Source organism: Dreissena polymorpha, chromosome 3 (genome assembly GCF_020536995.1).
Source record: "Dreissena polymorpha isolate Duluth1 chromosome 3, UMN_Dpol_1.0, whole genome shotgun sequence".
NCBI lineage: Eukaryota > Metazoa > Mollusca > Bivalvia > Myida > Dreissenidae > Dreissena > Dreissena polymorpha.
This window is the reverse complement of record NC_068357.1, coordinates 19,603,695-19,615,932: the sequence shown is the minus strand read 5'-3', so window position 1 is coordinate 19,615,932 and position 12,238 is coordinate 19,603,695. Positions and strand designations below refer to the sequence as shown.

At 36.2% G+C, this 12,238-nt stretch overlaps 2 protein-coding genes across 4 annotated transcripts in view; one reads left to right on the top strand and one right to left on the bottom strand.

The window, feature by feature from the left end:
- The window catches only part of LOC127873199 (HHIP-like protein 1), a 40,749-nt gene extending 36,855 nt beyond the window's left edge, over nt 1–3,894 (top strand). For 2 of the 3 annotated variants that reach the window (XM_052416954.1, XM_052416952.1), the window contains one exon: nt 3,061–3,894. Coding sequence is in view for 2 of the 3 variants with exons in the window: in XM_052416952.1 (XP_052272912.1) it covers nt 3,061–3,155 (95 nt within the window). In the remaining variant the exon portion in view is untranslated. Of the gene's footprint in view, nt 1–172; nt 251–3,060 lie in introns of all 3 variants that reach the window. The other variant, XM_052416955.1, reaches the window with a different exon arrangement.
- A 4,441-nt stretch (nt 3,895–8,335) lies between these two features.
- The window catches only part of LOC127873203 (saccharopine dehydrogenase-like oxidoreductase), a 31,421-nt gene continuing 27,518 nt past the window's right edge, over nt 8,336–12,238 (bottom strand). The window contains exon 11 of the mRNA XM_052416961.1: nt 8,336–9,871. Within this exon, the coding sequence (XP_052272921.1) occupies nt 9,763–9,871 (109 nt within the window). The 3' untranslated portion in view covers nt 8,336–9,762. The remainder of the gene's footprint in view (nt 9,872–12,238) is intronic.

The following is a 12,238-nucleotide window of genomic DNA, read 5'->3' as shown; positions in this document are numbered from 1 at the left end:
ATATATATGATTCTTGCATTTTCTGAGTGGAAGAAAATGTATATATATATGATTCTAAGATGAGCTTACATAATGCATATATGCCTTGTTTTGGTTTGTGGACCAATAATATGGTGAATTTGCTTACGGCATTTTATTCTAGTGGTGAATGTGGCTATGCTTGTTAAAATAGAGGTTGCAGGTGAAAGGGATTTCCTTGCTGGACAAACTGGGTTGAATGGCAGTTGATGGCTTCTTGGGCTTTGTACAGGTATTTTATCAATTGTTTTTAAAACAAAAAGATGTTAATACAATGTTTCCCTTGCAAGTGAATATTGTCAAAAGGGTACAAAATCTTTAATACGTAAATAAGAGGGCAGTGATGGCTCTTACACGCTCCACCTTGTTCATGGACACTTACTGCTGAAGACTGGACCAGGTGAGCTAGTTTTCGACCACACTTGATCCAGATTCATACATGGCTTTAATGTTGTCAAGATAAACATTCTGACCAATATTTCATCAACACTGAGTCATAAATGAAGCCCTAGAGCTCTAAAGGTTGGTCCTGGTGACCTAGTGTTTAGACGCATCTGACCCAACTTCAAACTTGGCCTAGATATTTTCAAGATTAACATTATGACCAAGTTTTCATCAAGCTCAAGTTATGATTTTTGACCCTAGATTGGAAAGATTTTTTTTAAAGCTTTAATCTGATGACGTAGTGACTCGGATTAGAACTTGGCCTAAGTTTGGTGAAGACAAACATTCTGACCAAATTTCTTACAGATTGAGGCACACATGTGGCCTTATTGATTGGTTAAATGTTTATCAAAGATTTGACCTTGTGACCTAGTTGTTGGGTGCACATGACCTAGATTCAAAACAACCTAGATATTGTTCTGATAAACATTCCTACCAAGTTTCATTTAGATTGGATGGAAATGTGCATTTAAGAGTGATAACGAGACAAAAATTGTCAACACTCGTACTAAATCACAATAGTTCACCTAAATTGTAAACGCTTCATACTCGATCACAATAGCTCACCTATATTGTTGACACACTTCATACTCTATCACAATAGGTCACCTAAACAAGTATTCTGTAGAAGTGTAACGAAAATGACTTGCAAAATGTTCAATTCTTTCTCAAAAGCTGTTATGTGTAATTTTTAAACGAAGGGCAATAACTCCTTTAAAGCAGATGGAATCATAAAACCCTGACAATATGCATTGACGCACTTTGAGATAATTATTATGTAAAAATGTTGTAGGAGCTGCGCACAGAAGCTTTTATATTATTTTTTTTAGCTCGCCTGAGCACAACGTGCTCATGGTGAACTTCTGTGATCGCCTTTTGTCCGTCATGCGTCGTGTGCTGTTCATCTTGCGCCGTCATCGTTTGCCTTGTGAACACTCCAGAGGCCACATTTATTGTCCGATCTTCATGAAATTTGGTCAAAGGATTGGTCTCAATGATTCATTCCAATAATATCTTGGATGAGTTCGAAAATTATGCTGGTTGGTTGAAAAACATGGCCGCCAGGGGGCGGGGCATTTTTCCTTATATGGCTATAGTAAAACCTTGTTAACACTCTAGAGGCCACATTTATTTTCCGATCTTCATGAAACTTGGTCAGAAGATTGGTCTCAATGATATCTTGGATGAGTTCGAAAGTGGTTACGTTTGCTTGAAAAACATGGCTGCCAAGGGGCATTTTTCCTTATATGGCTATGGTAAAACCTTGTTTACACTCTAGAGGCCACATTTATTTTCCGATCTTCATGAAACTTGGTCAGAAGATTTGTCCCAATGATATCTTGAATGAGTTTGAAAATCGTAACCTTTGCTTGAAAAACATGGCCTCCAGGGGGCGGGGCATTTTTCCTTATATGGCTATAGTAAAATCTTGTTAACACTCTAGAGGCCACATTTATTGTCCAATCTTCATGAAACTTGGGTCAGAAGATTCATCCTGATAATATCTTGGATGAGTTTGAGCATGATGGCGGTTGGTTGAAAAACATGGCCACCAGGGGGCAGGGCATTTTTCCTTATATGGCTATAGTAAAACCTTGTTAACACTCTAGAGGCCACATTTATTTTCCGATCTTCATGAAACTTGGTCAGAAGATTTGTCTCGATAATATCTTGGATGAGTTCAAAAATGATGCCGGTTGGTTGAAAAACATGGCTGCCAGGGGGCGGGGCAGTTTTCCTTATATGGTAATAGTAAAACCTTAATTGTTAACACTCTAGAGGCCACATTTATTTTCCGATCTTCATGAAACTTGGTCAGAAGATTTGTCCCAATAATATCTTGTTATATCAGGTGAGCGACTTTGGGCCTTTAAGGCCCTCTTGTTTACAATATGCAATAATTCCTTATAAGTTACACAATGCGAACCCTTGACAATATATGCTGCAGTACTAGTAGATAATTATTCTGTTAAAGTTTGTCAAAAATCTCACCCAGTATGTAGAAGGTTCTCTCAGAAGAGTGTGACAGACTTCATTTCTTACCATTGTGTCATTTTAGCCCTCTTAGACACTTACTTAGCAACGAGATTTTTTTCTTACAAATGAATGCTTATTTTGCTTTGTTAGACAACATATTATCTCTATGTTTGTTTGAACAAACAGACAGGTTAACTTTTACCATTCCTTTATCTAATTGGTTTAGGTAAGCGATAATACGTGCTCACTTTTCCTTTTTATATTAAAAAACTATGCTCTTGTAAAATTGTGTTGATATTAAAATATTTAATAATAATACAAATAATATCTGATAAAGGAATGTTTACAGATATTAACAGATTTACACTCTGAACATTTGCGCTATAGAGTAAAGTCGTATGTGTCACTGTACATTGTAGAAGTAAGTAAATGAAGTTTGTGTAATTTATTCCTTGCATTAACTTTCTTGTGCAATGTTTCACTAATGTTTACCATGTGTTAAGCAATGTTTAGGTTAAAGCTGTTAATCTCAATTGTTTGCCCAATCAGGGATGCAAATTTGCCATAATGTCTATAGCAATTAGTGAGTTTATGATGCAGCATGTTTGTTGCATGTTGTAGTAACACCTGTGGATTCGACTAAGCCTGTGTCCGTGTCATGGGAGAGCATTCTTCAGTTGATCAACAAATGGCTGTCCTTCCAGAATCCAGCTTAACACAGGACTGTCATACAATTTATAAAAAGATCAGCACAGTTTCTCCTGTAATAGCGTTCATTTCATTTTCAGGTATTGGGTATTGTCATTGTAAATCTCTTTTTTTCATTGTGTTGCTTATCGGCATCACTTTATTGTTGTCGGCAGTCATTCTGAATTAAACATGTATGATTATGAAATAATATAAAAATGATCACTTGAATATTTAACTATTATTATTATTATTATTGTTTTTTATGAAATCAATATACAGATTTCCTTTGGATGGATCTTTTCTTGTTGTTTTTTCTACATCTATTTAAGTGACACATACAGAAAACATAGTTATCATATGGTGAACATTATAAGTTTATAATAAATCTGCTAGAGGATGCATTTTATTTTTCTCATCCTTCATAAACATTCAATGTAACTTTAAAGTATACAATTGAGTAGTTGTAAAGTTTGATCTATGAAAATTTTGTAACAATAATTTTACCATTTTACTGAATACCGTCATATTGAATTTTTCTGAAATATGTCTGGGTTGAAAAGTGTGTACAAGGGTTGTGTATTTTATATCTAGTCAATTGGTGATATGTATTTATTGAATTGTTTACAAGTCTTGTGTATTTTCTGTCTAGTCAATTGGTATTCATCAACAAGTACCCATCTTGTCAGAAGCATTTGTTTGATATCTTCAAGGGTGGTCTGTGTGAAATGAAGCATGCTTATTAAATAAAATCTCTTCTAAACCTCATCTGTTGTTCAATTCATGGTTTGTTAAGCTGGAACAACACCAGAGAAGTTTGCAAACTGGTTAAAGATGAAGAGGAAGGCATCTGTGTCTTGCTGGATTTAAAGCAGATGGCAACGTAATATGATTTAGGATCTGGCAGGGGAACAAAAAGTAATTTTCTAATTTATGCTGGACATGCCTAATTTCAAGTCTATGGTTAAATCTTCTATGGCCTGGCGATGAACTCTACATGTGTGAATTATGTTTAACATGCTTAATTTGCATTGAGCCTTGCTGTGGTAAAACAGGCTTTAATAGATGCGGATACAGTGTGGTTCCAGAGCTGATCAGGGAGGACACTTGCTGATGTTATGGACTTGTTCGTCTAAAGAAAGTGTCTTCTGAACAAAACTCCAGTCCAGGCTGATCCATCACTTTACCCACATGCATTTAGCCCAGTTTTCCCAGAGCACAGCTATTTCAAAGTGAAATATATGCATCCATGAATGCTTGTCTTATGTTGGTCATGCTGTGCATGCTTGAAGAATGACCTTGACCTTCTAAATGCTACCTGCATTGCTACGTATTGTTGGAAGCTTATTAATTGCATATTAATTGACAACGCATAGATCACATTTGAGGTGTTAACCGGAAATACTTGCCTGTGCATCAAACCTTGTCCCAATTAATAAAGATTGCATGACTATCATTGTATTTTATCTAAAATGAAACCCCATGCCTGATTAGTAATGACTGCTTTCATTAGTCAGTATTCAAGCTTAAAGAAAAAAATTCTTATGTCATCAATCAAGATTAAGAAATTGTTACATAAGTGTTTTAAAACCCTAATTTCAAGTCTGTTTATGAGATATATAACAAACATCTTTAAGTAATACACTTATTGTACGCATGACACTGTTACTTTCAATAAATGAAACAGATTCAATTTTACCAAAAGGGGACACAATACATAACATTCTCAGTATCATAATTTATTTGAGCTACTATGGCCTCATTAAAGATCTTGTTTAAGTCATGTCTGGTTTTACAAGTGTTTACTCATTACTCATATCTTAATGTGACGCCCTTGTATACAAGGAAAAGAACGTCAGAGGAAGATCAATAAAATCAAAACCACATCCCAATCTGATCACACCACTCACTACCCAGCGACGACTGGCGACAGACTTAGGACATACCTGGACTACTACAAGCAGAAAAGTCCAGAACAAGTTAGAAATCAGCGCCAGAGCATTCAACAGGAGTTTCGAGATGAACGAAATCGTCTGAAGGAGAATTTAATGACATACAGAGGGGCAGAAGAGTTTCAGAGTCTAGAGAAACCCAGGGGGACACTTGCAATAAACGGCATCAGCATCCAGAGGTGTACCAATATACCAAGCTTTTGGTGCTCTCTAAAAAGACTTGTAGTGCCAGATAAATCCACTTACAATTGAAGTTAGGCCCAATTTTAACAAAGTGTGAAGCATGGTATTGGTGCTTAAGTGTAACTTTTATACTATGTGATGATGTGAACATTAGAAGACGAAAGTAAAGGATTTTTTTCTCTAGTTAAAACCATTTTAGCAGCACTGTGGGAAAACAGAGCTTAATGCTTTGCAAAGTCCGACAAGGGTTATTTGTGACGACACTTTCTGCTTTTATAGTATTTATACCCCCATTACCATTGGTAATTATACCCCCATTACCATTGGTAATGGGGGCTATATAGGAGTCACTTTGTCGGTCGGTCTGTCGGTCTGTCCCGAAATTTCATCCGATCTTGAACAAACATGGTCACAAGTTGTATCTAGATGATGTATAGGTCAAGTTTGAATATGGGTCATGCCGGGTCAAAAACTAGGTCACAGGGTCACTTAGTGTGTTTTAAACTGAAAGTTTCTTCGGACCATAACTATGTCATTTATCGTTAGATTTTAAAATAACTTGGTACATTTGTTCACCATCATGGGACGGTGTGTCGTGTGAAAAAAGTACGTCAATATCTCCAAGGTCAAGGTCACACTTGGAGTACAAAGGTCAAATGCTTGTCCGGGCCATAACTTTATCATTTATTTTGAAATTTTAAATCATTTGGCGAATTTGTTCACCATCATTGGACAGCGTGTTGCTCAAAAGAATTACTTCGATATCTCCAAGGTCAAGGTCACTTTTTGAGTTCAAAGGTCGAAAATGGCCATAAATGAGCTTGGCCGGGCCATAACTATGTCATTCATTGTGAGAATTTTAAATCATTTGGCAGTTTTGTTCACCATCATTGGACGGTGTGTCGCGCGAAAGAATTACGTAGATATCTCCAAGGTCAAGGTCACACTTTGAGTTCAAAGGTAAAAAATGGCCATAAATGAGCTTGTCTGGGCCATAACTATGTCATTCATTGTGAGATTTTAAAATCATTAGGCACATTTGTTCACCATCATTGGATGGTTTGTCACGCAAAAGAATTACGTCTATATCTCCAAGGCCAAGGTCACACTTAAAGTTCAAAGGTCAAAAGTGGCCATAAATGAGCTTGGCCGGGCCATAACTATGTCATTCATTGTGAGATTTAAAAATTACTTGGTACATTTGTTCACAATCATTGGACAATGTGTCATGCGAAAGAATAACGTCAATATCTCAAAGGTCAAGGTCACACTTGGAGTTCAAAAGTGAAAAATGGCCATAAATGAGCTTGTCCGGACCATAACTATGTCATTCATTGTGATATTATAAAATGACTCTGTTCATTAATTTTGTTCACAGTCATTGGACAGCGTTTCATGCGAAAGAATTCAAGAGTTCAAAGGTCAAAATGGCCATAAATGATAATGGCATAATATTTCTTAAAAATTTCCATAAATTAGATTCTCTTGTTTTGTGAAGACAGCATGCAAAATAGTCTGTGTCAATGCGGCATGTGGGGGTATACGTCACGTCTGTGACAAAGCTCTAGTTTCTTCTAAAGTTAGTCTCTTCTTAGCTAAAATACAGTTTAGGCGGAAAGTGTTGTCCCTGGGAGCCTGTGTGTACTTCACAGGCTTATCTTGAATGGCACTTTATGCACAAGAATTTAACCCTGTTTTCCCTTAAAGAGGCTCATATTATGTGATGAGATGTGAAAATTAACCAAAGAAAATAAAAAATCAATTTCTCCAGACACAGCCATGTTTATGTGTATAAATGAGTCGGGTTTTGAGAAAACTGGACATAATGCATGTGCATAAAGTTTCGTTAGCCAGGCTAATCAGGGATAACACTTTCCGCCCAAACTTGATTTTCAGTAAGGAGGGACTTCCTTGAAATTAAAACTACCATAAAAGCGGAAAGTGTCGTCCCTGATTAACCTGTGCAGACTGCACAGGCTAATCTGGGACGACACTTCACGTACAATCATTATGCCCAGTCTTCTCAGAACAAGACTCGTATATAGGGTAAAATATCATAATGTTTTCATCAAGAGTACATTCAGTCGTCACTTCAACATATAAATCCATGACTTTCGAGGGTAACTTTTTTTGCTCACCTTCATGGTGAGCTTTTGTGATAACCTTTTGTCCGTCGTGCGTTGTCCGTCATCAGTTGTGTGACGTCAACATTTGCCTTGTTAACTCTAAGGGCCATATTTATTTCCAATCTTCATGAAATTTGGTCAGAAGATTGGTCTCAATGATATCTTGGATGAGTTCGAAAATGATGCCGGTTGGTTGAAAAACATGGCCGCCAGGGGGTGGGGCATTTTTCCTTATATGGCTATAGTAAAACCTTGTTAACACTCTCGAGGTCACATTTATTTTCCGATCATCATGAAACTTGGTCAGAAGATTTGTCCCAATGATATATTGGATGAGTTTGAAAATGGTTTTGGTTGCTTTAAAAACATGGCCACCTTCATGAAATTTGGTCAGAAGATTGATCTCAATGATATCTTGGATGAGTTTGAAAATAATTATGTTTGCTTGAAAAACATGGCTTCCAAGGGGCGGGGCATTTTTCCTTATATGGCTCTAGTAAAATCTTGTTAACACTCTAGAGGCCACATTTATTTTCTGATCTTCAGGAAACTTGGTCAAAAGATTTGTCCCAATAATATCTTGTTATCTCAGGTGAGCGACTTTGGGCCTTTCAGGCCCTCTTGTTTATTTTTTATTTATTTATTGTCAAATCAGTTCAAGGCACAGGAGTCAGTGTCTTATGGCATTTAGGAAATAGCTAGGTTTTTTTAGAACTGTTTCAAACTTTAAGCAAATGATCCTTAAATTGTGTACTGTTCAATTCCATCAGCATAGCAATTGTTCAAAAAGCTTGTTTCATGGCAGATTATCTTTTGATTTGTTGATTAGACTAAATACCAATTAAAAAAATACAGCAATATTTTTGTTACTGTTTCGTTAAGAAAACCATGTTTGTGTTTATATGTTTGTATATCATTGCTGCATTAAAAATAAGCAATTTCAGAGTATAAAGATAAATATTTTATTAAGCAGTATAAACATGTATATTTGCCAGCGTTAAGTAGCAACTAGTTTGGAGTTAGATGTTTTCTTGATTAGTTATCACATTATAAAATGGTCATAAGTCTTTCTGCAAAAGATGATTGCTTAAAAAAATAGTAAAATATTATTATGCCATGTTTACATGCTATTAGTTCAGAATTGCAGTATTTAATTACATATTCAAAGTAAAAAATATATTTAATTAATACAAACATGCTAATGGACCCAATATAAAACTAATAAAAAAGTATATAATTGTAAAAAAAGCATGTAACAAATAATATACCCCAACAAATAGCACAAACTTGAAAACATAAATAAAGAAAACTCAGCATATACAACATTACAGCATGTTTGATACTTTGGTAATTATTTCATCAAATTTTTGTAACAATAAAATAAATAAATGATTTGAACCTCATCTTGGAAAAATGGGTCTTCTGCTACATGTAGCCATCACAGGCTGGTCAGGTGCTACCCTGACCACATATGGCATAACACCCATTTTCGCATGATATGTGCATTTCTAGTTTTAGATAATACTGAGGCTTCATGTAGATGCAATATAACTAACGGTAGTAATGCTCACATACCCATGTGCAGAACCAAAATAATGGTCTGCCTTATGTCATATTTCTTGTGCAATAATTATTTCACCATAATTTTCATTACAATTGAAGAAATAAATCATACAAATAACATCTGGTGAAATAATGAAGAAACTAAATACTGGTCATTTTAATTGCCTTCATATTAGTTTAACAAGCACACACCATGTTAGTCAATAACTGTTTTAAAATACATTAATTAAAATAAAATACAAATTACATATAGCATTTTTAAGCAAGTGCGAAGACAAGCCTAGTCCTTCTCTGCAAAGCAAACAAATACAATTTGTTGTAATGCCCCTAGATTTACATTCGAAACATAGCAACATTGTTCTGTGGAAGAGTTTAATTTGTATTCACTCTTTCTTATTGGTCAAGTATTTATGCTTATCAGTGTAAAGCTCATTTTCGAAGCCATTTTAATATTATGACTTTGCTACTGGTTTGGGAGTATTTTCTGAACGTTAAAAAATCATATTTGTAACTACTTTTTGAATTGTGTTATTTTATTCAAATAAATTATAGCATGATACAGACAATTTTATTGGTCTTCAAAAAAGGGAAAAAACTTGGATCTAAGAGAAATTATTTTTTTCATGTTGCTGGTATAAACACATGCATTATTGTCTGTAGAAATGAAATGATGTGCGTGTGTGCAACATAATCCCAATTCAGCACCCAGAGCAGTTACTAAAACCATCCCAAAATAAATGAATAATTCGTCCAGAAAACATCCGTAAATCAGCATGGCTTGCAAGCTGTCAGACGTTGTCCACATTCCCTGTTCACAGAGCAGACTGCTCGGTCACCACTTCAAACTTGATGTTGTTCTTGTGCAGTCGGTCGATAAGGCTGGACCCGTGGAAAATTGCGGCCGTTGTGTACACACCTCCCCTGTAGTGAAAACATCATTCTTACTTAGAGTGTAATTTGATACTTACTTAAAATGTGTTTGAGTAAAGAACCTATAGTTGGCAATTGTTAAGATTCTTATTTATTTTTTATGTTTTCTAAATTTAATTTTAAATTTTCTAAGAGCAAGAACAAGCAGTGTTGAAGCAAAAAATATTATATTTTGACATTTAGGCACATGGGTACGCCTGATTTGGATATGAGCCACATGTGCATGTGTATTTCAAGGTTTTTATGATCCTTACAGGCCTGAGACTGCATTATATCTTAGAGTTTGGCCCAGGAATGTGTCCCAGCATTTCTACCAAATAAACTTCCAAAATGTGGTGCAAATGTTTCATTATAGCTGCCATTTCAAGCCATACAATTGTGCTGTGGTCTTGAGGTGTTTGGCTAAGCCAGAAGAAATATAATCTGTCCTTTAAAGAGACCACCAATAAAACTCCCATACCTCGGGAAAGGGTACTGAGCCCAGGTCACCTGGGTGAGAAGCACATGTACCAACCATTATCATCACAAGACAACCATTTCAGTCACAAACGTGAGAAGCATGTGTACCAACCATTATCCTCACAAGACAACCATTTCAGTCACATGGGTGAGAAGCATGTGTACCAACCATTATCCTCACAAGACAACCATTTCAGTCACATGGGTGAGAAGCATGTGTACCAACCATTATCCTCACAAGACAACCATTTCAGTCACATGGGTGAGAAGCATGTGTACCAACCATTATCCTCACAAGACAACCATTTCAGTCACATGGGTGCCCTTGCACTTAACCCTTTCCTGCTCAAAAGCAAAGTGAAAATGTCTATATGCGAACAGCATAAAACCAAAACAGCCTGCGAGTAACTCACAGCCTGTTCAGGTTTTATCCTGTTTGCTGCTCATCAGTATCTTATGGTTGGAAATGAAGCCAACTTAAAACTTGAATGTAGCAAGAAGGTCCAAAATTTAATTTAATTTCCTAAGAGACTACAAATGCGTCACAGTGCATATCTGAGTGGTAAAGGGTTAAAAGGCGCTGGGTAAAGGTCTTCATTGCTACCTTATGACGTTCATTGCTACCTAAAGGCCTTTATTGCTACCTAGAGACCTTCATTGCCACCTAAAGGCCTACATTGCCATCTAGAGGCCATCATTTCAACCTAAATGCCTTCATTGCTACCTTAAGGTCTTCATTTCTACCTACAAGCCTACATTGCTATCTAAATATCTTCATAGCTACCTAGAGGCCTACATTGCTACCTAAAGGCCTTAATTGCTACCTAACGGCCTTTATTGCTACCTAATGCCTTTATTGCTACATAAAGGCCTGTATTGCTACCTAAAGGCTTCATTGCTTCCTAAAGGCCTGCATTGCTACCTAAAGATCTTCATTGCTACCTAAAGGCTGACATTGCTACCTAAAGGCCTTCATTGCTACCTAAAAGCCTTCATTTATACCTAAAGGTCTTCATTGCTACCTAAAGGCCTTTTTTGCTACCTAAAGGTCTTTGTTGCTACCTAAAGGCCTACATTGCTACCTAAAGGCCTTCATTGCTACCTAAAGTTCTTCATTGCTACCTAAAGGCCTTCATTGCTACATAAAGGTCTTCATTGCTACCTTAATGTCTTCATTGCTATCAAAAGAACTTCATTGCTACTTAAAGTTCTTCATTGCTACGTAATGTTCATCATTGCTATCTAAAGTTCTTCATTGCTACCTAAAGGCCTTCATTGCAACCCAAGGTCTTCATAACTAATTAAAGGTCTCCATTGTTACCTAAAGGTCTTCATTGCTACCTAAAGGTCTACATTGCTACCTAAAGGTCTTCATTGCTACCTAAAAATCTTCATTGCTATCTAAAGGTCTTCATTGCTACCTAAAATACTTCATTGCTACATAAAGGTCTTCGTTGCTACCTAAAGGCCTTCATTGCTACCTAAAGGTCTTCATTTCTATCGAAAGGTCTTCATTTCTATTGAAAGGTCTTCATTGCTTTAAAGGTCTTAATTGCTACTAAAAGGCCTTCATTGCCACCTAAAGTTCATCATTGCTACCTAAAGATCTTCATTGCTACATAAAGGCCTTCATTGCTACCTTAAGATCTTCATTGCTACCTAAAGGTCTTCATTGCTACATAAAGGCCTTCATTACTACCTTAAGATCTTCATTGCTACCTAAAGGTCTTCATTGCTACCTAAAGGCCTTCATTGCTTCTTAAAGGCCTTCATTTCTATATAAAGGCCTTCATTGCTACCTAAAGGCCTTCATTGCTACTTAAAGGCCTTAATTGTTACATAAAGGCCTTCATTGCTACCTTAAGATCTTCATTGCTACCTAAAGGCCTTCATTGCTAC